Below are 26,703 nucleotides of genomic sequence, written 5' to 3' on the forward strand. Positions count from 1 at the left end.
TGAGGTGCTGGACTTTTTTATGAAAATACTTTTTTACTGCTTTTGTGTTTTCTGCCTTTTATTCTGTCACTTTTGGTCTCCCCATTCCACTTTAGTATTTTTTGTAAGGCTGGTTTGGTGGTCATGAATTCATTTAATTTGTCTGGAAACTCTTTACCTCTCCTTCTATTCTGAATGATAGCCTTGCTGGATAGAGTATGGTTGGCTGAAGATTTTTCCCATTCAGCACTTGGAATGTATCATGCCTATCCCTTCTGGCTTGCGAAGTTTCTGTTGAAAAATCTCCTGCTAGCCTTATGGGTTTTCCCTTGTAAGTTACTGACTTCTTTTGCCATTTTAAGAATTTTTTATCATTAAGTTTTGCAAATTTAATTACAGTATGTCTCGGTGTGGATCTGCTTTTGTTGATTTCGATGGGAGTTTTATGGTGCCTCCTGGATCTGGATGTCTGTTTCCTTCCCCAGACTAAGGAAATTTTCAGCTATTATTTCTTCAAATACATTTTCTGCCCCCCTTTTTTCTCTCTTCTTCTTCCAGGGGCTTCTATAATACTTACGTATTATTATGTTTGATGGAGTTATTGAGTTCCCTAAATCTATTCTCTCTCGTTCAGCTCCATTGCTTTCCATTACTGTCTTCTAGGTAATTAATTTGTTCCTCTGCTTCTTCCAGCCTGCTGTTCATTGCATCAAGCCTGTTTCTAATCTGGTATATTGCACTCTTCATGTCTGATTCCTTTTTAAAGATTTCTTTATTTATTTAAGAGAGAGAGAGTGTGAGGGGGAGAAAGAGCATGAGGAGGGGGAGGGGCAGAGGGAGAAGTAGAAGCAGACTCCCTGCTGAGCAGGGAGCCCGATGCAGGGCTCAATCCCAGGATCCTGGGATCATGACCTGAGCCGAAGGCAGATGCTTAACGTACTGAGCCACCCAGGTGCCCCTGTCTGATTCCTTTTTAACTCTTTTATCTTGGTAGTAAGGTTCTCAATGATGTCTTCCATTCTTTTCTCAAGCCCAGTGAGTATCCTTATGATCACTGCTTTAAATACTCCATCAGGTGTGTTACTTATATGTTTTGCTTAGATCTCCAGCTGCAGCATTCTCTTGTTCTTTCATTTGGTATAAATTCCTCTGTCTTCTCATTTTGTCTTAGTCTCTGCCTGCTTCTCTGTGTTACAAAAGCCAGTTATGTCTCCTGCTCCCTCTTTGATGTAGCCTCTTCTCCCCCGTTTTTTGTTTTTTTTTTTAAGATTTTATTTATTTATTTGAAAGAGAGAGTGAGAGAGAGAGAGCGAGTACAAGCAGGGGTAGGGGCAGAGAGAAAGGGAGAAGAAGACTCTCCTACTCAGCAGGGAGCCCAATGTGGGGCCTGATCCCAGGTCCCTGGGATTAAGACCTGAGCCAAAGTCAGACACTTAAATGACTGAGCCACCCAGGCGCCCCACTCTTCTCTCCCTTTAGTTGTGGAGTTTGTAATGTCAGTCTTTAGGTTGATTTCTGGGGTATTTTGGATGATTTGATAGTTATCTAGCTGTGTTCATGGGAGGAGGTGAGACTAGGGTCCTCCTCCTCTACTGCCATCTTCCTCAGAATCCACTCTTACTTCTTCAGCTTCATCTACAATTGTACAAGGTCTCAGTCCTATAATAAATCTTTTATTCCACAATACTTATGTGGTTCTGCTTCCTCAGTTGAACCCTGACTGATATAAATACTATGTATGTATGTGTATATATATGCTATTAATTGCATAAAAAGGGAAAAAAGTTATGCATTCATATTTTCTTACAAATGCATCAATAATATTTGTCAGGAAACATAGGAAACTAAGAACAGTGCTTGCTGGTACAGAAGGAGCAAAGGGTAGATGTGGAACAAGGAAAAGAAAACTTTTTCCCATACATTCTTTGACTTTGGGAGTTAAAACTTGTGAATGTACTATCTATTCTAAACAAATAAAAAAATTTAATGTGCAATCACACACCTTCCAACAGCAATGAAAAAACCATGAAATGATAATTCAAAGATCAATCTCACAGATGTCCAATTACTAAAGCCCCAGTAAACTCAAGAGAATTGGCTTTATTTTGTTACATTTTCTTGTCAGGAAGAATATGGTTCCAAGGTATTGTCATGGTGGAGGAAAACATCAACCTCAACCATTGATCTGGGAAAATTTGCCCACATATTTGGAGATGAAATTATGAGAGAAGATAAATCTGCTAATGGCTTAACAACAACACTTTTGGATGATTTGTGTATGCTTCACTAAAAATGCAATTAGATATTTATTAATGTTTCTGCACATGTCATCTCTGCCAGGAAATTAAGGTACAGAAAGGCAAGGAGGTATGTTAACATAATGGGGATTAAAAGTCTTTTTAGCTCTACTAGAATGGTTTGAGAAGGACTTTGGTTGAGTCTCTGATAAAGTATTTGTTACTGTTTGTATTTGGTTTGCCTGTTCAACTGTTTCTTTCAAGTCATTTACATCATTAAGAGAGAAGCAAGGTCTCCAATATCCTCTGGATGGATAAATGGGGAAAAGGGCTTAGTGGTGCCAATCAAAATGATTCTCCTTAGCACAACAACTCTGAACAACCAGTGACTTAGATTATATTCTCTTCCTCCCCAATACTAAGTGGAAGGTAGTTAATTACTACTGCAACATGGACTGAGATAAAAGACCTTTTGTACTCCCTTTCCATATTCCTCCCTCCAATCTAGATTTAGGTTAGGTTTAAAATAATCTAATTGCTAAAACAGTTACTCTTCTCATCCTGCAGTGGGCAGAGGGCAATCCAGCCATACACAGCTATGGTAATCAAAAGAATGCAATGATGCTTACAGCTAGCCTTAGTGCTATGACCTGCCCCTTGGTTTTTTCTGCCTCTCCCCTTTCAATTTTGGGCTTAGGTACAAGGGTTGTCAACACTTAAGTATCCATAATACTTATGGACTGTCAATCCCACATAAATGTTAAATAGGCCTTTATAAGATCCTCTATCAATAAGCCCTTTATCCTCGGTGCCTGATGGAAGTGCATAAAGTTCAGGTTTACTGGTACACAACATACAGCATTTTTAGCTCTAAAGTGCTATCCATCAACAGGGAAATGAAAGGGACACCTGGGTGGCTCAGTCGGTTAAGCGTCTGCCTTCGGCTCAGGTCATGATCCCAGGGTCCTGGGATCGAGTCCCTCATTGGCCTCCCTGATCGGTGGGGAGCCTGCTTCTCCCTCTGCCTGCCACTCGCCCTGCTTGTGCTCTCTCTCTCTCTGACAAATAAAGTCATTAAAAAAAAAAAACCACCAGGGAAAAGGAAAATAGGAGAGAAGTAAAAGGTAAAGGCGGGGTGAGTAGAAAAAACTTTCAAAACTTAAAAAACTGTCCTGGAAAAGTTCTCCTTCATTAACTCTTTTATTAGATTTGTTCCATCTGCTCCATGTATATATAAAATCCTAGTGTTCCTCCTCATCATCTGATACCTGAGCTCTAGTACCTTCAATTTCTTTTCTGTTTAGCCTTTTCACTAAAAAGAGTTCCAATGTGGGGAAGAGGAATATGCCTACTCATCTGGATGATTGCCAACCTTCTCAAATACAGAAATTCAAACTGCTCTCTTGATGCAGATGAAAAAGAGTGGTAACTTGGATGCCAGCAGTATCTTCCTCACACAGGGAAAGGAACATAATATGGTGGAAACAAAATTAAAAACTATTTTATATATTATCAAAAGAAAATTATTTTCTTTACTATGTTTTTTTAAGATCTTTTTAAAAAATTTTAATTCCAATATAGTTAACATACAGTATTATATTAGTTTCAGGTGTACAATATAGTGATTCAACACTTCCATACAACACCTGGTGTTCATCATGACCTGTTTCACGGATCCCCCCACGCCCCCTTACCTCTGGTAGCCGTCAGTTTGTTTTCTTTAGTTAAGAGTCTGTTTCTTGATTTGTCTTTTTCCTTTGTTCATTTGTTTTTTCTTAAATTCCACATGAGTGAAATCATATGGTATTTGTCTTTCTCTGACTTATTTCACTTAGGATTATACTCTCTAGCTCCATCCATGTCATTGCAAAAGGCAAGACTTCATCCTCTTTAATGGCTGAATAATATTCCATTGTATACATATATACACCATATCTTCTTTACCCATTCATCTGTCGGGGGACTCTGGAGCTGCTTCCATAATATGGCTATTGTAAATAATGCTGCTATAAACAAAGGGGTACATGTATCCCTCTGAATTAGTGTTTTTGTATTTTTGGGGAAAATACCCAGCAGTGCAATTACTGGATCATAGAGTACTTCTATTTTTAACTATTTAACTATCTTAACTATTTTTAACTGGCTGTACCAATCTCCTTTTTCTCTACATCATGACCAACACTTGTTCCCTGTGTTTTTGATTTTTACTATGTTTTAAAAGTTTGGGAAAAAGTGTTTATGGACTTAAAACAGTATTATTCGAGCTTCTGTGAGAAATGGTATCTAATGGCATAATCTCTCATTGTCTAATAACAGAGGTAAGAGAGCTATGATGTATGAAAATATTTTAAATACTGGAAAGATACTTTAGGGGCGACTGGGTGGCTCAGTTGGTTGAGTGACAGACTCTTGGTTTCAACTAAGGTCATGATCTCATGGGTCTTGGGATACAGCCCATGTAGGGTTCTATGCTCAGCAGGGAGTCTGCTTGAGATTCTCTCCCTCTGTCCTTCCCCTGACTCATGCACTTGCTCTCTCTCTCATAAATAAATAAATCTTTTAAAAAAAGATATTCAAAATTTTACACCAGTGCTATTGAGCTTACCAAATTTCACATTTCAATTTACAATTATTCTATGAATTATAGAGTTTTGACCCTTGCAAACTTAATATTCTTTTTTAAAAAAAATTTATTTTTAGGTAATCTCTACATCCAATGTGGGGCTCAAACCCAAGATTAAGAGTTGCATGCTCCCCCAAATGAGCCAGCCAGGTGCTCCACAAACTTCATATTCTAACTGACATCTAGGGAAGCTAAGTAGTATTCCACAGTTCTGAGATGTAGATAAAGCAAAGAGTTGTTAGAATGATGAACCGATTACCAGAGAATCAAATATAATATCTCCCCCTTTCAGTTTCTACCTTTACTTTCCCTTATAATAATGCTATTTAAAAACCTAAAACATTCATTTCTGCTTTAAAAACACAGTATTAGACGAGGTGGTTAGAATTAGTGATTGATTAAAAGCCTCTAATTTTGGACAACATAATATATGTAAGCTTACTGTCCCGCTTATTATACTTTATGTAAGGATGTATTAGTGAACTTTTAAAATTTTACTAATAGAAAATCTAAATAGAATGAACTCTCTAGGTAATTCACATACACACACAAAATACTCCTAAGTAGAATGCCCTCAAGGTCTACCCAGTTTGTCACAAATGGCAGGTTTCCTTCTTTTTCACAGCTGAATAATATTCCATTATATGTATGTACCACATTTCCTTTATCCATCCATCTGCAAACAGACAATTAGGTTGTTTTCATATCTTCACTACTGTGAATAATGCTTCAGTGAATATGGGAGTGCAGGTATCTCTTTGAGATCCTGGTTTCATTTCCATTGGTTATATATCAAAAAGTGGGATTACTGGATTCTATGGTATTATGGTATGGTCAGTCAAGGGATGCCAAACTCCCAATTGTAATATGAGTAAGTTCTGGGGATCTACTGTACAGCATGGTGACTATAGTTAACAATATTGTATTGTATACTTGCAATTTGCTGAGAGTAGACCTTAAGTGTTGTCACCACACACACACAAAGGTAATTATGTGAGGTGACAGAGGTGTTAATTAATCCTATCGTGGTAATCATTTTGTAATATTAAAGTGTATTAAATCATCACACTGTATACCTTAAACTGCTATAAATGCTATATATCAATTATCTGTCAATAAAGCTGGAAAAGAAAGAGCAAATTTAAAGAACAATAACAATAACAAAAAACTGAGTAAACTAAGGCCTGTACTTCTGTTATTTTAAAGAGAACTTCTAGTCCAAAAATCAGGGAATAAAGAAAAACATATTAGCATAGCTGGTATGTAACTAACAATCCCTGGGTCTATATATATGTTCAGTTATTCCAATGTAATAAAGTCTGGTTCAGTAATGTCTTACTATTTAAAGGATACTTTTCCATTCTTGCCGTATTTACTATACTTTTTCTAAGCTAGTTCCATTTCAACTAGCTTGCATGTGGAAGAGAATCTGGCTTCTGAACAACCAAAATGCTACCGCCTTAACTCACTTATTTCACTCAACACAGAACGACCATCTGAGTCAATGGAGGACACAAAATCACAGTGCCTTCCATTTGAGCATTAACAACAAAGAGGAATAAGAAGAGTTCAGGGAACAGATTAGTCACTTCTAGTTGGCTGGGAGTCAGAGCAAGAAAGGACTGTTAAAACCTTCATGGAAGAGGGGGTTGGGGTGGGAGGGATGGGGTGACTGGGTGATGGACACTGGGGAGGGTATGTGTTCTGGTAAGCGCTGTGAATTGTGCAAGACTGTTGAATCTCAGATCTGTACCTCTGAAACAAATAATGCAATATATGTTAAGAAAGAAAAAAAGAAGAAGAAGAATGTAGCAGGAGGGGAAGAATGAAGGGGGGGAATCGGAGGGGGAGAAGAACCATGAGAGACGATGGACTCTGAAAAACAAACTGAGGGTTCTAGAGGGGAGGGGGGTGGGAGGATGGGTTAGCCTGGTGATGGGTATTGAGGAGGGCACGTTCTGCATGGAGCACTGGGTGTTATGCACAAACAATGAATCATGGAACACTATATCTAAAACTAATGATGTAATGTATGGGGATTAACATAACAATAAAAAATTAAAAAAAAAAAAAACCCTTCATGGAAGAGCCGGCCTTGACGATTTTGACACGAGGAATACGTTAGGAAGAAAGAAAAAAAGGCACCTTAGAGAAAGGTGAGCAAACACTGAGATGGCAAAGAATGGCCTAGTTCAGAAAAGAGAAAAGGAATAGAGGACAGAGGAAAAGTAGACAACATGTAAGAGGGAAAGAGGAAAACTTTTAAAGTAGATGTGGACCAGATTTTGGAGGCATTCAATATTTAGGCTTTCACTGAGAACATTTTCTACCTTAGACACAATTCTCAAAAGCAGAATTGAAAAGAAGGGACGTCCTAGGAGGCTGGTGATAATGGAAGGGGCATTAACAACAGCAGTAAGTGACAATAAGATCAAGGGCAGAGAGAGAAAAGTGACCAAAAAAGACCCAAATCAAAGGCTATTTTAGAGAGCTATCTAGCATCAGTACTGTGCAGAGCCATATTGGAGTCTGGGATAAAAAGAGAAATCAGTAATACCGACTGCCTTCATTTAAATTTTTGATATTTTGTTCATCATGGGTTTTTTGCATTAACTTTAAAATAGTTCATTAAAATATTATTTTAATATGGACAGGGAAGTCCATAATATATTTTAAAAAGATTCCCCCTGCAATGTTATTAAAATAATGTGACTTTTAGCTTGTATGGAAGGAAGGATGTTAATTTACGTAGAACATTCATTTATGTGAAAGAGTAACAATATCCAATACTAAAGCATTCTGGTATCTAGGCAGAATCTAGGTTTCAGTCAGCGTACCAGCCAAGTACTCAAGCGTGAGGTAATCAATGAGCTGTTCAACTGAAAGAGTTTATCTGGACGTAAGACTTTCAGTTTCTTTGATTATTATCTGCTTCTCAAGGTTATCCAAAGAAAAGCAAAGTTCTTTCAAAAGCCCTTCCACATTTCTCTGGCCTTATCAAGATTACTTTTTACCTCTCTTTGGTGGTCGTACATGATATGTTAAGTCATTAATGACCAGCTTAAAGTCGTCAAGGAGTAGGAGGTCTATCCCTGTAGAGGCAGCAACTCGAACGCCATCTGTGAAAAATTTAAATGTAAAAATTTAAACTTGTCATATGTCCATAATTATTTGAGAATGACCAGGAAAAAGCAATCCTCAAAATCAATTTTAAAAATTATATCTTCTCTTTTAAATTCCAGTTCACTTCTGCCTCATCCCCAAGTTCTATGCTAAATAAAGCTTTTATTATCTGAGGCTTTTTGCTTTGGTGATCTCAAGTCCATGAAGATTTAACAATATACTCTTCTAACAGAACTTTATGAACAAGTAAAATAATTACAAAGATCTATAGCTGTTAATTGGAAATCTAGGGTTGCTGGGAGAGCTGCATGAATGTCATATATCTATCTGTGATGGAAGTTTGTTGAGTAAAAAACACAATGCTTTCTAATGTATGTACTTCTCAGTATAATTACTGGTTAGTTGCCAGTAATTTGGTAGGGACAGATGATAGGGTCTACTAATTATATTACTAGATAAGATGAAAATTAAGTATATTTAAACTACTTAAAGCACAGAAATGTGGCAAATTGTTAACAACTGGTAAATCCAAGGGTAAATAGGTACTTCCTATATAGTCTTTTATGTTTTCTGTAGGTTTAAGATTTTTCAAAGAATGGGAAAAAATTGTAAGGTATTCAAATAAATAAATAGGACAGATATCATGTCAAATGGGAATTTTTAGTGCCTTATTTCATTCTTTTCCAATCATATATGTCTTTATTTTGTAAATTTTCATGTGAAAGACAGAAGATCGAAAAAGAAGTCCTTAACACTTCATATCCCCAGAGATAAGGGCTCAACTACTAGAAAAATTTATTTTATGCCTAAAGTAATAATAAAAGGTTCAATAACATGTGACTGACTCTTCAGCTTTGCCCATGGCATTATATGTGAGGTGCTTCTGAATGAGACTTTTTGTGTATATATAGTCCTAAAATTGAACAATTATACTTTGAGAACTGGGAGACAAATCACTGTCTCTCCTGACATTTGCTAAGCAAAAAAAAAAAAAGTGTTTTAAAGTTAAGAGTGTGGGATTCTTTTGCAGTGGGGGGTGTGTGTGTAGAAGTGGTCAGGGGTGAAATGAGGGTTGGGTGGGAATAAATAATGAATGTGACTGTACCTGGTGAATAGATTGCAACTCTGTCAATTCCCCGATCCTCTTCTTGCAGTTGTCGTAAAAACACACCAACCGAGTCTGAGATAGGTTTGAGTGTGAACTGGCAGCGTTCACGCCGGGACGGTAGCCTCACAGATATCACAGGTAACCCGTTTTGATACACCACTGTCACATCTGAATGAAAAAGACCCATAATCATATGATAATTAGATTCCATTATAAGTTAAAGCTACATTATTATTATTCTTATATAGGGTCTATTATCAATGTGGTTTAAAATGTTTTTTTTTTTTAAGATTTTATTATTTTGACAGAGAGAGAGAGCGACAGCGAGAGAGAGAGAGAGCACAAGCAGGGGGAGTGGGAGAGGGAGAAGCAGGCTTCCCGCTGAGCAGGGAGCCTGATGTGGGGCTCGATCCCAGGACCCTGGGACCATGACCTAAGCTGAAGGCAGACGCTTAACGACTGAGCCACCCAAGCGCCCCTAAAATATTTTCAAAGGTTTAAGAATATGTCCTTTAGCTTTAGTTGAAGGTTATTCTGGGAACTGGCTTATGGAAGATCAATCATATGGGTCACACAATTCACTTTTCAGGGGGGAAAAAAAAAACATGCAAAGGATTATCTTCTAACTAGGTCAGAGAGAAACTTTCCCAGAAATTTGAGGTAAAGATTTTGGTATTGGTGAATATAAACCCCAGTTCTACTCAGGAAGATTTTATTAAGTAGCCAGAGATTGCTGGGCCAGGCTTCATAACCTGTAGGAGGTGGCTCTTAAGAGCCACACCTTTCAAGAATCCCTGGGGAATAACATGTGAAAATACATTAAAAAGTGAGACCCTTACTCAAGGACAGTCAATTCTTATTTAGGGTATAATTATTATTTCCAAGGTGCTTGGTAAGTAAGTATTCTCTTATACAATATGAATATATTATGATATAATCAAAACAATTCTTTTTATGTTCTCTTGAACATCATCCTGAGGTCAGCTAGAAGCCAAAGCTCAACTATTTGGGATTTTCTAACAAAAGTCATTAAAGGAAACATTATAATAAGCTATGAAACTCAAAAGATTTTCTATATTACAGCACAGAATTCCTATTTCCTTATCTTTTTCCTCAATAGTCTTGATTGACAAAGCCTTAGTCACTAAAACAAATGTCAGAATAAAATAACTCTTGAAATAATTTTTATATGAATTTTTAAATAAATAAATTCTGAACCAGAATTTTTTACATGAGCAACCAAGCATTTATTTTTATTTTTTTATTTAAACATTTTATTTATTTATTTATTTGACAGAGAGAGAGGGAACACAAGCAGGGCAAGTGGGAAAGGGAGAAGCAGGCTTCCCGAGGAGCAGGGAGCCCAACGCGGGGCTCGATCCTAGGACCCTGGGATCATGACCTGAGCCAAAGGCAGACGCTTAACGACTGAGCCATCCAGGTGCCTCACAACCAAGCATTTAAAGATGGTAAGTTAGCACTAGCCTGTGAAGGAAAATAGGCTTTAGAGGCAAATGTGGGATGGAATCCTGGCTTTTTAACTTTGGGCATAGTATATAACTTCTCTGAGCCTCATTTTTTTTGATATATAAAATAGATTTAATCCTTAACTGACAAGAGTTGTCTCGAGGAATAAATAAAACATTTAAAACACTTAACACATGGGGCACCTGGGTGGCTCAGTCATGATCCCAGGGTCCTAGGATTGAGTCTCATGTCAGGCTCCCTCCTCAGCGGGGAGTCTGCTTCTCCCTCTGCCCCTGCCCCCACTCGTGCTCTCTCTCTCTCTGGATCACTCTCTCTCTCAAATAAATAAAAAAATGTTTTAAAAAAATAAAACACTTAACTCACTGCTTGATAGATACATGATAATGTTTATTAGCTTTTAAGAATCAGAAGATACATTCTATAATGTTTCTAAGAATTCATACCCCTCAAAATTGAAGAGTTGAGAGGAAACATACAGATTAACGTTCTGGAGATTCCAAATGCATCACACTTGGCAGTGTTGTAATTATTTACATCTTATTTCCTTGCCTATTCTAGTAATTTATAAGGCCTACAGTGTATATGATAGCCTCACACTATATCCTTTTTTTTTTTTAAGATTTTATTTATTTGTTTGAGACAGAGAGAGAGCATGAGTGGGGGGGGCAGGGGAGGGGCAGAGGGAGAGGGAGAAGCAAACTCCCCACTGAGTAGGGAGCCCAACTCAGGGCTCGATCCCAGGACCCATGATCCCAGGGATCATGACCTGAGCCAAAGGCAGACACTTAAGTGCCTGAGCCATCCAGGCACCCCTCACACTACATTCTTTCAGTAAATTTTAAAAGTAACCCTGATTGAGGCATAGTTGGTAAATAACATAAAATACTTTTATTTTAAATGGACATTTGATGAGTTTTGACACAATAATCAAGATAAAGAACATTTCCATTACTCCCCCAAATTCCCCTGTTCCCCATCCCAGTTAATCCCTAGGCAACCACTGATTCAATTTATATTTAGCTTTTCTGGAGTTTTTATATTACTGGAATCATACAGTACAGGCTCCTTTGTATCTGACTTCTCTCAACATAATGATTTTGAGATTAACCCACATTGTTGCATGCATTAGTAGTTTTTTTATTACTGAGTAATATTTCACTGTATGGACATACCATAATTTATTTGTATTATATACATTATATATATAATATATATATATTATAATTTATTCCTTTTCCTTTTCCTGCTGATTGACATTTGGACTGTTTCCAGCTTTTATGATTACCCACTTTCAAGTCTTTGTGTAGACATATGTTTTTGTGCTATACTTTTTTGTGCTATACTTTTTCTCATCCTTTTGCTTTTAACCTATCCATGTCTATATTTAAAGTGGGTTTTCTGCACACAGCATATAGTTGGCTCTTGCTATTTTATCCAATCTGACCATCTCAGCCTTGGTTTTTGTTTTGTTTTGTTTTTAAGATTTATTTATTTATTTTAGAGAGAGATGGAGAGAGAGAGTGCACAAATGGGGGGAGAGGCAGAAGGAGAGGAAGAGAATCTTAAGCAGACACCCTGCTGAGCACGGAGCCCGACTCAGGGCTCAATCTCAGGACCCTGGAATTATGACCTGAGCTGAAATCAAGAGTCGGACACTTCACCAACTGAGCCACCAAGGCACCCTCCAATCTCAGCCTAATTAAAGTGTGTACATTATTTACATTTAATAAATTATAAATATGGTTGTGTAATCTACTTGTGTATAAGTCTTACTACTTAATTGACCCACCTGTTCTTTCTTCTACTTTTCCTCTATTCTTGCTCTCTTTTAGATTAACTATTTTTATGATTACATTTAATCTCTACTACTGCCTCATTAACTATACCTTTTATGTTTTTAGGGGTTTCCCTACAGATGTTGGTAAACTTTTTCTGTAAAGGGCTAGGTATTAAACAAATGGGCATGGCTGTGTTCCAATAAACTTTATTTACAAAAATAAGCAGTGGCCTAGATTTGACCCATTGGGTTTGCTGAACCTTGCTCAAGGGTTTATAATTTACATCTTTAACCTGTAATATTACAGTTGACTTTCACATAATTTACCACTTACCACTGTAGGGTATCTTAGACCAACACACTTCCATTTCCCTTGCTTTGTACTATTGTTCTCATACATTTTATTTCTACAGGTTATAAACCACACAACACATTATTTTTACTTTGACAACTAATTACATTTTAAAGAAATTTTAAAATGAGGAAAAATATCTTTTATATTTACGCACATAGTTACCCTCTGGTGTTGCTCATTCATTTAGTATAGATCTAAATTTCTATTTATTATCATTTTCCTTTTGCTTGAAGAGCTTCCTTAAACATTTCTTGTTGGGCTGATGTGTTGACAATAAATTCTCCCCAATTTTGATAAGTCTGAGGTTTATTTCACCTTCATTTTTTTTTTTTAAAGATTTTATTTATTTATTTGAGAGAGAGAAAGCATGAGAGGGGGGAGGGTCAGAGGGAGAAGAAGACTCCCTGCCGAGCAGGGAGCCCGATGCGGGACTTGATCCTGGGACTCCAGGATCATGACCTGAGCTGAAGGCAGTCGCTTAACCAACTGAGCCACCCAGGCGCCCTTCACCTTCATTTTTGAAGAACATTTTGCTGTGTAAAAAAAATTCTAGGTGGACATATTCTTTTTTTCTTTTTAGCACTCTAAAGAACTTATGTCTTTTAGTTTGCATAGTATATGTAAGTACATATATATTCTTCTTTATTCCTTGGCACATATGTCTTTTTTCCTATGGCTGCTTTTAATATTTTCTCTTTATCACTGGTTTTCAATAATTCGATTACAATGTTCCTTTCTATGGTTTCCTAAGTATTCTACTTGGGAGTTATTAAATTTCGTAGATCTATGAGCTCATAGTTTTTATCAAATTTGAAAAACTTTTGGCCATTACTCAAATATTTTTCCTAGTTCTTACCCCTCTCCTTCTGGGATTCCAATTATACTTATATTAGACTATGTAGTGCTGTCTCACAGGGCACTAAGGCTCTCTTCTTATATTTCATGGTTTTTTCCCTCTCAGATTCATTTTGGATAGTTTTAACTGCTATATACTTCAATGTCACTGATATTTTCTTCTGCAGTGTCTAAATCTGTTGTTAATTCCATCTATAACTGCTTTTCATCTCAGACATTATTTGTTTCATCTCTAGAAGTTACATCTGTTTATTTTTATATCTTCTCTTTTTCTTCATATGCTTGTTTTCCTTTTCCCCCCTGAATATAAAGATCACATTTATAATAACTATTTTAAAATCCTTGTCTGTTAATTCCATCATCTCTGTTGTTTCCAGATCTGTTTCTATTGACTAATTTTTCTTCTTTTTTCCCCTGCTTCTTCATATGCCTAGTAAATTTTGATTTGAGGTTAGACATCATGACTTTTACATTGTTTGGTGCTGGATCTTTTTGTACAGTTATTTGCATATTATTTTGATCCTTTCAAGTCCTTTAGAAAGTTTCTTAGGACAGATCTAGATTCCTTTATTATAGGGCCAAATTTGGCCCCACTTCTAAGATTCAATGAACACTGAATGTTCATATATTCAGTGATGTCTCTTTTCTGACTGGTGGGAAGTCAAATGATTTCTGGCTCTGTATGAGCACTAAAAATTATCCATTTTAAAATTTCTGGTAATTGTTATTGGAAGTTATTCTAGCCTGGTCTTGTGGTTTAGAATTTAGCCAAAGCCTCAGGCTGTGAGCTGAGGCAATAGAGGGTCAATCCCATTTGTTTTTCTTCTCTCAGAGATCACAGTCTGGTCCTTATTGTCCAATGTCTAAAAACAACTGTTTTACATATTTTGTCTGGTGTTCTAGTTGTTGACAGCAGGGCAGCAATTCCCATAGCAGTTAATCCTCTGTGGATACATGACTTGAATGTTTACATAAAAATTGAAAAGAAGACAGAAATCTCTATTTCTTTAATTCTTCCAAAAGGGTAGTCTATATTTCCTAAGGAAGAAGAGGCCAAAGATAATTATATGAACTTAATATACAGTAAGTATTATCTAAAGTTTTTAATGTCTAAAGATATTTGAAAATTTTGTCATTTTCTTCTTCATTTCTAAAAGAATCCTTAGCGGGACACCTGGGAGGCTCAGTCAGTTAAGTGTCTGTCTTTGGCTCAGGTCATGATCCCGGGGTCCTGGGATCGAGTGCTGCACCAGGTTCCTTGCTTAACAGGGAGCCTGATTCTCCCTCTGCCTGCCACTCCCCCTGCTTGTGCTCTCTCTCTCTCTGACAAATAAATAAATAAAATATTTTTTTAAAAACTTTTAAAAAATAAAAGAATCCTTAGCAATCCAGTGTTTCCTTAAAGTTAGAGCCATTAACATGAATATCCCCACTTCTTCTATAGGCAGTAATGATGATGGCATCAGAAAATTAGGTGACTAACTTATTTATTTCTGTGCCCCGCCCCCCATATCTTCCTTCTATATGTGAAAAAAACTATTCAGCCACAGATTTCAAGAAGCAGACAGAGGTGAATTTAAATAAAAGATGGGAGTCTTAAACACAAAAGCATGGAAGATTTCACTAAAGCATCAGTTTCACAGTTTAAGTGCTTAGGGGTTACTATTTTAAAATAACTAAGATAAAGTCAACAGAGAAAATTAAGGTCTTTCTCAGCCACTTTTTACACTAAAGATCATGAAGTCTTTCAAAGGAGTGAAATATGAAAGCTCTGAGAAACTGTGCATGGAATAACACACTTCAGGACTGACAAACCCTTATTATAATACTGCTTTTGAAATAAATCCCCAGGTCTCTTTCTTTGCCACACACTAGATTGTAATTAAATGTCAGATTTCTTGGTTTGCAACCAAAACCAATTACCCAAGTTCCTCAAGTTTAACAATATGTAAAATAGCTGCTGGTTGTAGCAAAGTCACAATGGGTATTTACAAGCTACTGACAGTTAACAGCTCCTATTCTCTAGGGACAAATATTCTTTTTAAGTGTAAATTGCATCAGGTAGTTCTTTGGTTGGGTTTATTTTTAATCTTTTGCTTTGATTTCCATTTCAATAAAATAAGAAATAATCTAAGTATGTTCTACAGCAGTGTGCTTCAAAGAAACCAGGAAATTATGGGTCAAACAATATGAATATTGAGAAGGAGAATATGACTGGATTTAGGCATAAAAACAAAAAGGAAGGGATTTTCCAGACTAAGAAGAGAAGTGCAAGGACAACTGACATTTGAGGTTGAAGAAGGAATTAACTTGCTTGTTTTAGCAACATCTAACAATGTCAACCTACTCCTTCACTTTATAAAAAGTTTTCCTTTTGGCTTCTGTGATTCCATACTCTCCTGGTTGTTCTGTACCTTTCTGTCTACACTTTCTCATTATCCTTCATAGGTTCTTCTTCCTATATTCATCCCTTTTGAAAGTTTCTAAGTGCTTTGTCCTTGGTCTCTGTGCTTTTCAATCCACATACTCTCTAGGCAATCTCGTGTCCTTCCATACTGTCCAGGTACCATCTAAATGCTGATATGTCCCAAACCTATATTCAACTGTCTGCTGAGTTTCCTGTACACATACCTCAAATTCAAAAAATCCTAAAATTGAATTAATCTTCCTTGAACCACTCACCTCTGGCATATCTCATTTCAGTCAATAACACCACAATTATTTAACTACTGCCCAATCCAGAAAATTGTCTGATATCCCCGACTACTCTTAGAACCAGAACATGACATTCCTCATATCTAATCAGTCACCATGTCCTTTCATTATATTTTCTTAACATCTCTAATCCTTCCAATTCTCTCTACTACTACCATCTTCTTAGTCCAGGTCACCACCACCTTTCTTCTATCAGCTATATTATAATTGGACTCCTTACTTTATTCCAGCCTTGCTCCTGTTCAAAATATTATCCACATTTAAATAGAGTAATCTTTCTTTTTCCAAAGGAAACCACTCTCTTGAAGTTGGTCTTTGGTGTTTAGCATTGCCATCCATGATACACACACAAACAGGCAGGCAGACAGACACACACAGACAGACACAGACGCAGCTCAATATACCATATATAGTATATGGAAGCCAGCCTTTAAGATGGCTTCTCTATGATCCTTGCCTCTAGGTATTCACATCCTTGTGTGGTCCCATCCCATATCAAATCAGGGCTGGTCTGTAAAATCAGTAGAATACAGCAGATGTGATGGTGTGTAACTTCCCAGGCTATGCCATAAAAGACTGTAGCTTCTGTCTTGCTCTCTTGGATCACTTTCTCTGAGGGAACCCAGTAGCCACAAGAACAATCCTGCAGCCCTATGGAGAAGCCAACATTGAGAAGAAGTGGAGTCTCCTATCAAGAGCCAGTACCAACTTCTCAGCCATGTTGTGAGCCACCTTAGAATTGAATCCTCCAGCCCCATCAAACCTTTAGATGACTGCAACCCTAGCTGACATGGGATCGCAACCCAATGAGATCCCGAATTGCCCAGCTAAACTGCTCCTCAATTCCAAATCCATAAAAACATGAGATAATAAAGGATTATTGTTGTTTTAAGCCACTAAGTACGGCCATAATTTGCTATATGGTATTAAATAACTAAATATGGCATGGTTATTGCATGTACTTAGATGTTACATAAATGGTTGTACTGTATTCAACCTTCTACAACTTGCCTTTTATGCTCAATAATGCTTTGAGATTTATCCAAATTGAATCACATTTCTGTATCATTCATTTAAAGTCCTATGTAGAATTTTACTGTAGGAATATACCACAATTTATTCATCCCTTGAAAAAACAGATTTTTTTGTTCTTTATTATAAAGAAAAAGAAGGCTAAGAGAGTTAACAGCACTCCTTGTTTTTAGTTTCCAATATAAATCTGGCCAAATTTTCTTTTCCTTTTTGAGCTCTTTGTTTCACATTTTACTCCTTATGCCATCTGGAATTTACTTTTGTGAGGTAAGAAGTCAATTTTAACAGCAGTATTTATTGAATAGTGTGCCTTTTCTCTTGATTTACAATGCTAATTCTATCACACATCAAATTTCCATATATGCAATGTTTCTCTAATCTGACCCTACAATCTTCCTGAACCAGTATTTCACTGTTTTGATTATTATGGTTTTAAAAATACATCTTCATATGTGGTTTGGGCAAACCTTCCCCCCTTTTCTACTCCAAATTTATCTTAGGTATTTGTATAGTTTTATTCTTTCATATGAATTTTTAAATAAGTTCAGCAGTTCCTGTTGGGGTTTAGATTAGCATTGCACTGGAGTTTATAAATTCATGTGAGGAAAGCTGACAATTTTTACAATGTTGTCTTCACATTCATTAATGTGTTATAGCTCTGCATTTATTTTTATCTTATTTTATGTCCTTCAACAAAGTTTATTCTTCCTAATATATGTTTTAGTTTTTTTTACTAGTATCGTGCCTAGATAGCTTCAAACAATTTATTTTTAATACTCACTTCTACATTCATAAATATAATTCCAAAGGCCCATACACTTTCTCATTAAATTATATGTTAGGCAAGACATAAGATCACCATTTTAATAGAATAAACTAAATATTATTTTGGTGATAGTAAGGTCCTACCTTACATTATTGCAAAATTACATTATGTCAAAAATATCTTTGAAATCTGTAATTAACATGTATAAACAAAACGTACTTGCTTCACAATAATCTCAGAAGAATCCATTTAACTATGAAAATTGATCACTGAAATTTTCTTTACATTATTCATAATATATTAAATATACTAAATCTGTCACATATTAACATCATTTGAAGAATACTCATGTTGAAAACCATGTAAATATTTATGTAGGAAATATCCTTCCACAGCAATATGAGAAAGCCCAATTATATAATCATAACTTTAGTAGCTTAATAAATCCAGTTGTTTCTTTCTAACCAGTAGTCTAAATTAATTTTTTAAAAATATTTAAATTATTTATTTAGGAGAGAGAGAGAGCAGGGGAGGAGCAGAAGAGAGGGACAAGCAGACTCCCTGCTGAGTGCAGAGCCCAATGATTGATCTCAGGACCCTGAGATCATGACCTGAGCCGAAACCAAGAGTTGGAAGCTTAACCAACTGAGCCACCCAGGTGCCCCTATAAATTAATTTTAATCACATCAACTACATATTTCACTTTGTACCTCAGGTGAATCAGTATTTGTACAACCGAATCTCTGTAAACTATGTAAAACTATTTTTGTGAAGTTATTATGAGGCTTAAATGATGAAGGTTGGAAAAACACAGTTATAAACCATCTTTGAATATATGGTATTATCAGTCTGATGTTAAACAGCCATACAACCTATGTACCTTTTGTTAATTCTGGTTTTTCTAAAATGAATTCATGAAAATATTTCTCATAAATGTCAAAACCATTTGTGCTAAAAGGTCATCCCCTCCTATCTTTTCATTCATGTACTCATTCTTCTGAGAATTAAAAATTTTTGTTTCCTTTTATAAAAATGAAGTCCTGTCCCAATATAGTACTATAACATTTTTTCCTTTTAAAACCAATGCTTTTGATGGTGCTGCTGTGAAAGTAACTTTATTAAACCTTGACCTTTGGCCCACTTTAACTTCTGGGTAGTGAGAAGCAGAATACAGTCCTAAAGTACAGACAGTGGAGTAAGCAGAAAAAGCATGGTTTTGGAATCTCAGCTTGACAGTTCTCAAGTTTTACCACAGGAGACACCTTGAATCCATGGGCACACTACTGAATATAACTGTACCTCAGTTTTCTCACTTATAACGTAGGGGTTCTCGTATGTCACAAGGCTGCTGAGAAGATTCAATGAGAATATGTGAAAAAAAACGCCTCCTTAAATAGTTTCTCTTGATTTTCCTAAAAACTATAGTCTTAACACAAAGTCTAAAATCATAGAATATATCCAATCACTCCTTTAAATCTCAATATAACAAATCTGACTTGTTCCACTGAGGGCAACAAGAAGAAAAACAGTACATATTATACAAACCAATTCCATGTTTCTTGGTATTTTTGGATAATTGACCTCTTTGAGACACTGATAAAGGTATGGATTCCTCCCTTGGCCCTATTTCCTGAAAATATTCAAACAATTTATACATAAAAATTTTAGATATAATTTATTTTATTGCATCAGAAACTGATTTCCTTCATATTGCCTGTTACGGACTGAATTTGTGCCCCCGCCCAATTCATAGGTGTGACTATCTGGAGATGGGTTGTTAGGAGGTAACTACCGTTAAATGAGGTCATAAAGGACAAAGGACAGGCCCCAATCTGTTAGGACTGTGGATTTATAAGAGTAAGAACTCTCCCCACTCCCCACCATGTGAGAACACAGAGAGAAAGTAGCTATCTGCCAGCTCATGGAGTTCTTACCAGAACCAGACCATGCTGGCACCCATGCCTCAGACTTCCAGCCTCCAGAACTGTGAAAAAATAAATTTTTGTTGTTTAAGCCACCCAGCCTATGCTATTTTGTTATGGCAGCCCAAGCAGACTACTACATTGTCATATTTTTAAAATAAATGTTGACAAAAACTAAAGTATTTTCCTCATTTTTAACACCAAATTAATGGCCATTTCCTATTTTTCTAAAGAGATAATATTGTACAAATTAATTAAAATAAACTTTAATTCAAGGGGCGCCTGGGTGGCTCAGTCGTTAAGCGTCTGCCTTCGGCTCGGGTCATGATCCCAGGGTCCTGGGATCGAGCCCCACATCGGACTCCCTGCTCCGCGGGAAGCCTGCTTCTCTCTCTCCCACTCCCCCTGCTTGTGTTCCCTCTCTCACTGTCTCCCTCTCTGTCAAATAAATAAATAAAATCTTTAAAAAATAAATTAAAAAAATAAATAAATAAATAAAATAAACTTTAATTCTACATAAAAAACCATTTCAATTACAAGGCTGCTATTGTTTGATTTGCATAAAGAAGTCACACAATGGCCTGGTTTTGGAACATGGTTAACTTGAATATCATCTTTGCTATCTAAAAGGTTGTGCCTTTTTGTTTTCATGAAAAGAAGTGAAAATTCTGAGACTCTGAGAAAGATATGTAGTAACAAATATAAACACAGCTCACTTTTGCCAGATGATGATGGTAGGCTAGGTATGTGCAAGGAGCCTAAGAATTTCCTAAGACTCTTAGAAGGAATTCATATCACTGTTTTGATGCAGTGTCAAAAGAAAAGACTACAAATCCAAAATTCGATTTTAAGGTTTCTGAGTGGAAGTAATCTTCAAGAGCCCTGAGGTTTTTCAATTCTTATAGAGAAACTGATACAGCTTTCCATTCATGACCAGCCCCAGGGAAACTTCCTCCATCAGTTGGGAAATTCACAATGTTGTCTATTTCTAATTACTGTTGGTTAAAGGAGCTCATCATGATTGTTCTATCAAATTCACAATAATGACTAAAAGGTCTTAAATTGGAAGTTATACTTATTCATAAAACCCTAAATATCTCCGAATAAATCAAGCCATAAGTAAACTCTTGTACTAATTTTTCTCTCTTCTTAAAAAGCAAAACTCCTGTCCAAAGTTTAATCAAGCAAAGGAAAATATTCTATTTTGATAAAATCTTCTTCTCATGATGGTGATTACTTCTATGGTAGCAGGCAAGGCTTCCTTTAGGGCTGTTGGAAGAGCCTTCAACTCTAGTATGTGCCAATGAAAAAAAAGAAACCCAATGTATTATTACAATGGGTGGGGCTCCTTTCTTCTCTGAGGCAATATAAATATGCATGTTACTAAGCTTGGAAGATGCACCATCTGTGCAGAGTACCAAGATCTTCCTTAGTGTCAAAAAAAATTTTTTTTCTGGTAGTTATTTTGGCAAAGAAATTTAACAATCTTTCAAAGATGGTAACGACCATTAATGTTAACAGCTTGTCTAATTTCTGTAAGAGAATCTCACATATTTGAGATTTTTCTTGGACTGTGTCAACACGCTTATTAACAGACAAAAACTAGGAACTAACTCCTTAGAACAAATCAGTAGTTTCATCAAGTTGCATTCTGTAGGGAAATGGGATAATTGCCAATTCCTTCAAAGCTTCAAATTATTGGAATAAATGACAGGAATCCTAGAATGGATGACATCATCTGAAATTTGACATAAATTTGCTTCTACTCCAAGCTAAGTCAGTTCAAAACTGTCAGCACATAAAACTTAAAGGTCTTTCCAATTTCACGTGGCAGCTTTTCTTGGCAATGTGAAAGTCAATTTTATAGAACCTTTTCAAAAAAGGTTTTTGTGAAAGAACAAATTCAATCACATTTTGGTAGTTCCTAACTGAAACTTCTACTTATAACAAAAAATCCAAACTGTAAGATATATTTAAAAAATGGAAAACTATAAGCTCTTTCAGCTTTCCCAACTTCATACTTAGGTTGGTGAGAACTCTGCCACATTAAAAAACTAAGGCTTCGTGTTCTATCATCTTTGGTGATTAGGCGATTTTATTACTTTCATTTCTTTTTTGTTGTCAAGTTTTTAAAAAGTTGGAATGAAAGATAGTAGTGGGGTAGTTTGTGTCCTCAACATGAGGACAATAAATACAGAATTTCCAAATGTGTATAGGAGTGGCCATTAATAAAACAAGATGACTCAAACAAATCTTTCTTTTTCCCAAAACTATTTGAAAAGCAACAGGAAAGGCTCTACAATATATAAAGAATCCTTACAAATCAATACTAAGATGGTCAATATTTTTAAATGGGCAAAAAGTTTGAATGCTTTACTAAAGAAAATATTTGAATGGTTAATAAGCACATTAAAAGATGCTCAACATCAGGATGCCTGGGTGGCTCAGTTGGTTAAGCTTCTGCCTTTGGCTCAGGTCATGATCCTGGGGTCCTGGGATTGAGCCCTGAGTCGGGCTCCCCACTCAGCGAGGAGTTGGCTTCTCCCTCTGCCCCTCCCCCGCTCATGCTCTCTCTCTCTCTCTCTCTCTCTCTCTTTCTCTAATAAATAAATAAAATCTTAAAAAAATAAAAGATGCTCAATATCATTAGTCATCAGTGAAATGTAAATTAAAACCATAATGAGGGGTGCCTGGGTGGCTCAGTCAGTTAAGCATCTGCTTTTGGCTCAGGTCGTGATCCCAGGATTGGGACTGAGCCCCAAGTCGGGCTCCCTACTCAGCAGGCAGTCTGCTTCTTCCTCTCCCCCTACCCCTCCCTATCCCGCCCCCTGGCTTATGCTCTCTCTCCCACTCACTCTCTCTCAAATAAATAAAATTAAAAAAAAACACACAATGAAATAATACTACATATCCACTAAAATATCTATAATCAAGAAGATTGATCCAAATAAGTGTTGGGGAGGATACAGGGAAACTGGAACCCTTATATGTTGCCGGTGGGAATGCAAAGTAGTACAGCCACTGTGGAAAATAGTCTTGTAATTTCTCCAAAAGTCAAGTATATACCATATAATTCAGCCATTCCACTAAGTACCTACCCAAGAGAAATGAAAACATATGTTCACACAGACTTATAAGCAAATGTTGATACCAGCAGTATTAACAGTCCAAAATGGAAAACAATCCAAACACCTCTCACTTGGTGAATAAACAAAATGTGATATTTCCATATACTAGAATATTTCTCAGCAGTGAAAATAAAGGAAAGAACTGAAACACCCACTACAATAGGGATAAACCTCAAGAGCATTATGATATGCAAAAGACTACATATTATAGGAATCCATTTATATGACATTTTTGGAAAAGATTTCATTATTAGAGGCAGAAAGTAGATTAGTGGTTGCCTGAGGCAGAAGGTAGGAGAAGGGGCTGATTGCAAAACAGGAATAAGGAAACTTTAAGGGGTGAAGGAAGTAGTCTAAAGCCAGACTGTTATGATGCTATGACACGATACGTGAATTTTATGGTATGTAAAATTTACCTCAATAAAGCTTTAAAAAAAAGTAACAGGACAAAAAACAAAGAAAAAGTTGGGGCACATACTTAGTTCTCCATACCATCCATAGACCTTAGGTTAAGAATTTATATATTATCTATATTTGGGTTGATTAAACAGATGATTGTTTAAGCAGATGCTTAACTGACTGAACCACCCAGACACCCTGATTGTTTATTCTTAAACAGGAATTTTCAATAACCTTTCATTACTAGAATTATTTGCCCTCAAACAATTCTTGTAAGAAATCTTGTACCTTTTGTTAACTACAAAATAAACACAACTGTCTACCACAATTCTCAATACAGGGTTAATTTAGTAGCATTACATTCTGGATAGAGAAATGAAGACAGCTAGAAGAGATTATTTTCCTTGTTCTTATTCTAGAGCACCTTTGGCACTTTCCCAATTGCTAAGGTGAAGATACATCCTGGCTTATCCTATTAAAAATTGTCAGGAAAACTCTGGTTGTCCCCTTTTCATCCTCAAAAGTATCCTGGGTTGGATGATCAATTATACATTCAGCCTGTCTGTAGCAGAATTACTCTCATCCTTAACTTTCATTAACATGAAGGGAAACCCCCTGAAGGCTCTGGAGATCTTAAGTAGGTATAAACAATGCAATCATAAAGATTTCACTGTTAGTCATTTTATAGTTGAGGATCAGGGGCACAGAGAAATTAAAATGAGAAGCCTCAAGCCACATTTTTTAGATTAGAGGGCTTTAACACTACTACCAACACTGTTTATAGAATGAGTATTTCTGGTGGACAAGTACCATTTCTTCAGGGTAAGTACATTTTTCTCTCTGAGGTGGTACTTTTACTATTTTCACCATTTCACAGATGAGAAAAGAGCTTTGAGAAGCTAATTACCTTGCCTAAGGTTATAAGGTGGTTAAATGGTGAAACTGGGAATGTAAACCAAGGTCTGCTTGACTCCAAACTTGTTTCTTAACCTCTAAGCATAATGCCTCTCCTGAAAGGGAACACGGGTATGGGTGTGGGTACATATGCATGCCCTGTGCGCCTGTGCGCCAGGTATCCAAAGTGGTTCTCCAACTGAGGGTCCGTGAGCTGGTTTGAGGGAGTCTGCATCACTAAGAAATTATGCGTAAAATTTCCTATGTATATATATAACTTTTCTCTAAAGAAAGAGTCTAGAGCTTTCACCAGATCTTCAAAAATATTTGTGATGTAAGAAAAACTAAGAACCTTTTAGACTGCTTTGGTAAGAAGGTTAAACATTGGGTGCTCGGGTGGCTCAGTTGGTTAAGCGGCTGCCTTCGGCTCAGGTCATGATCCTGGAGTCCCAGGACTGAGTCCCGCATCGGGCTCCCTGCTCAGCAGGGAGTCTGCTTCTCCCTCTGACCCTCCGCCCTCTCATGCTCTCTCTATCTCATTCTCTCTCTCAAATAAATAAATAAAATCTTTAAAAAAAAAAAAAAGAAGGTTAAACATTTAAGATAATATATACCCTTTATATCAGGTATTATAGTCATGATTAGAAGATCCGTCAAACAACACAATAAGCAATTACTGAAAGGAAGTATAGATTAGGCATGTATACGAGTTACATAAATATAATGTGGTATTTTAGATTTTGTATTTTTAAAAAATAGGGGTCCTCATTTAATACAGAATATGATCCAGCAGCCTCAACTAAGAGGAATGAATGACAGCAGAGATGTTTACTACTGAAGTAGTAGCTGTGTATTAGGCAATTTTCTCATATGCTATACAGACCTAAGGTAAAATTGTTTTAGAAGTAAAAATAAGAAAGATGTATAATTTGGGGATAGTAAGGACAATGAGTTGCATTAAATCAATTATGTGCTTCTATTTCTTGATAACTAATAGGAGTTGGTTTTCTTAGGTAGGGCAATAGTATTGGTAGGAATTTGGGCAGTCACGTTTTTTGTTTTTTTGTTTTTGAAGTACGTATCTTTTCAACCCCTTATGCAACATAGGGCAACCTACTAGCATTTATGTCCTAGAATAATATTCATCCAGATACCCCAGTACAACTGTACCATTTTTACATTATTGAAATACTTCCATATAGGGTAATAGCAACTGCGTAAGTTTAAACAGCTTTGGGTGGGGGGAGGGTTCTGATAACAATGCAAATATCTATTCTGAGGAGTAACAGGGGATCCTAGGACTTTCAAAATTCCTCTGAGGCTTCTTCACTTTAGGTGTCTATAAGTTTGCTAGATGCTCTTTTGACGGTTGCTTTGTCTATAAATTAATGTTTATAAGGTTGAAATTTGAATTCTATCAAACTAAACTTGATACAGAGGAAATATATATAACATTCAACCCTAAGCAAACAATATAAACTGTAGATGTGCAATACTGGGTAAGAGAAATGACAGTAAGGTTGTAAACATATTCCCCCACTACTGTAACAACAACCACGCCTCCATCCTGTTGCCAGTTTGCAGCATCATGTACATTCACAAAGGACTGTATGTGGTCCCCAAACATCTGTTCATTCTTTCTCACATCAAAGAAGGGTATCACAGCCCTGAGTTTAAGGGAAGGAAAAAACAATCAGGGCAGGAGGTCTCAGATTTTGAATTGCTTCTGTCTAGGTGCCGATGATACGAAGGGGCTCGAGAGTTTGATCGTGATCCATAAAAGGAAGGTCCAATGGTTAGGAAATACTAAAGATGGTGCTTCTGTGATCTTCACATTACCTATGTGCCCAGTTTTAAAACATAAATGAAAAGATGAGATAATAACATTCCATGATCTATGAAAATTTGATGGGTCTATTTAGTTTTTCTTTCTGATCTCTCCTCTAAATTCACTGCATCTTCATTCAAATTTTATTTCTCTTCTTTAACACTGCCCCACCCCCATCTTCTCTGTCTGATTCCAAGTCCATCTTAAGTGAAGGAGTATGATTTATAAATTTATATGTTAGAGAATGAAAAATATTGAGTTAAGGAAAAAAAATATACATAAAAAATGGATTTGCCAAAACTCACCATCAGAGGGCACAACAGTACTGCAATAAACAACTCCCAAATTCTGCCAAGAAGAGAGCCTCTGGTGCACCTAGAAAATACAAAAAGACACATCCACGGTCAGGACAGAGCAACAAATGTGTATGTATATGATAAATAACTTTTTGATTATTTAAGTAATATGTATTCT

The 26,703-nt window shown here is 36.4% G+C and overlaps 1 protein-coding gene across 1 annotated transcript in view; it reads right to left on the reverse strand.

The window, feature by feature from the left end:
- Positions 1–26,703, reverse strand: part of MCU (mitochondrial calcium uniporter) — a 198,984-nt gene that overhangs the window by 13,920 nt on the left and 158,361 nt on the right. The window contains exons 2-4 of the mRNA XM_036114127.2: positions 26,535–26,604; positions 9,068–9,238; positions 7,854–7,958 (exon numbers count right to left, since the gene is read on the reverse strand). Of these exons, the coding sequence (XP_035970020.1) occupies positions 7,854–7,958; positions 9,068–9,238; positions 26,535–26,604 (346 nt within the window). The remainder of the gene's footprint in view (positions 1–7,853; positions 7,959–9,067; positions 9,239–26,534; positions 26,605–26,703) is intronic.

The sequence above is a fragment of the Halichoerus grypus genome, chromosome 7, assembly GCF_964656455.1.
Source record: "Halichoerus grypus chromosome 7, mHalGry1.hap1.1, whole genome shotgun sequence".
NCBI lineage: Eukaryota > Metazoa > Chordata > Mammalia > Carnivora > Phocidae > Halichoerus > Halichoerus grypus.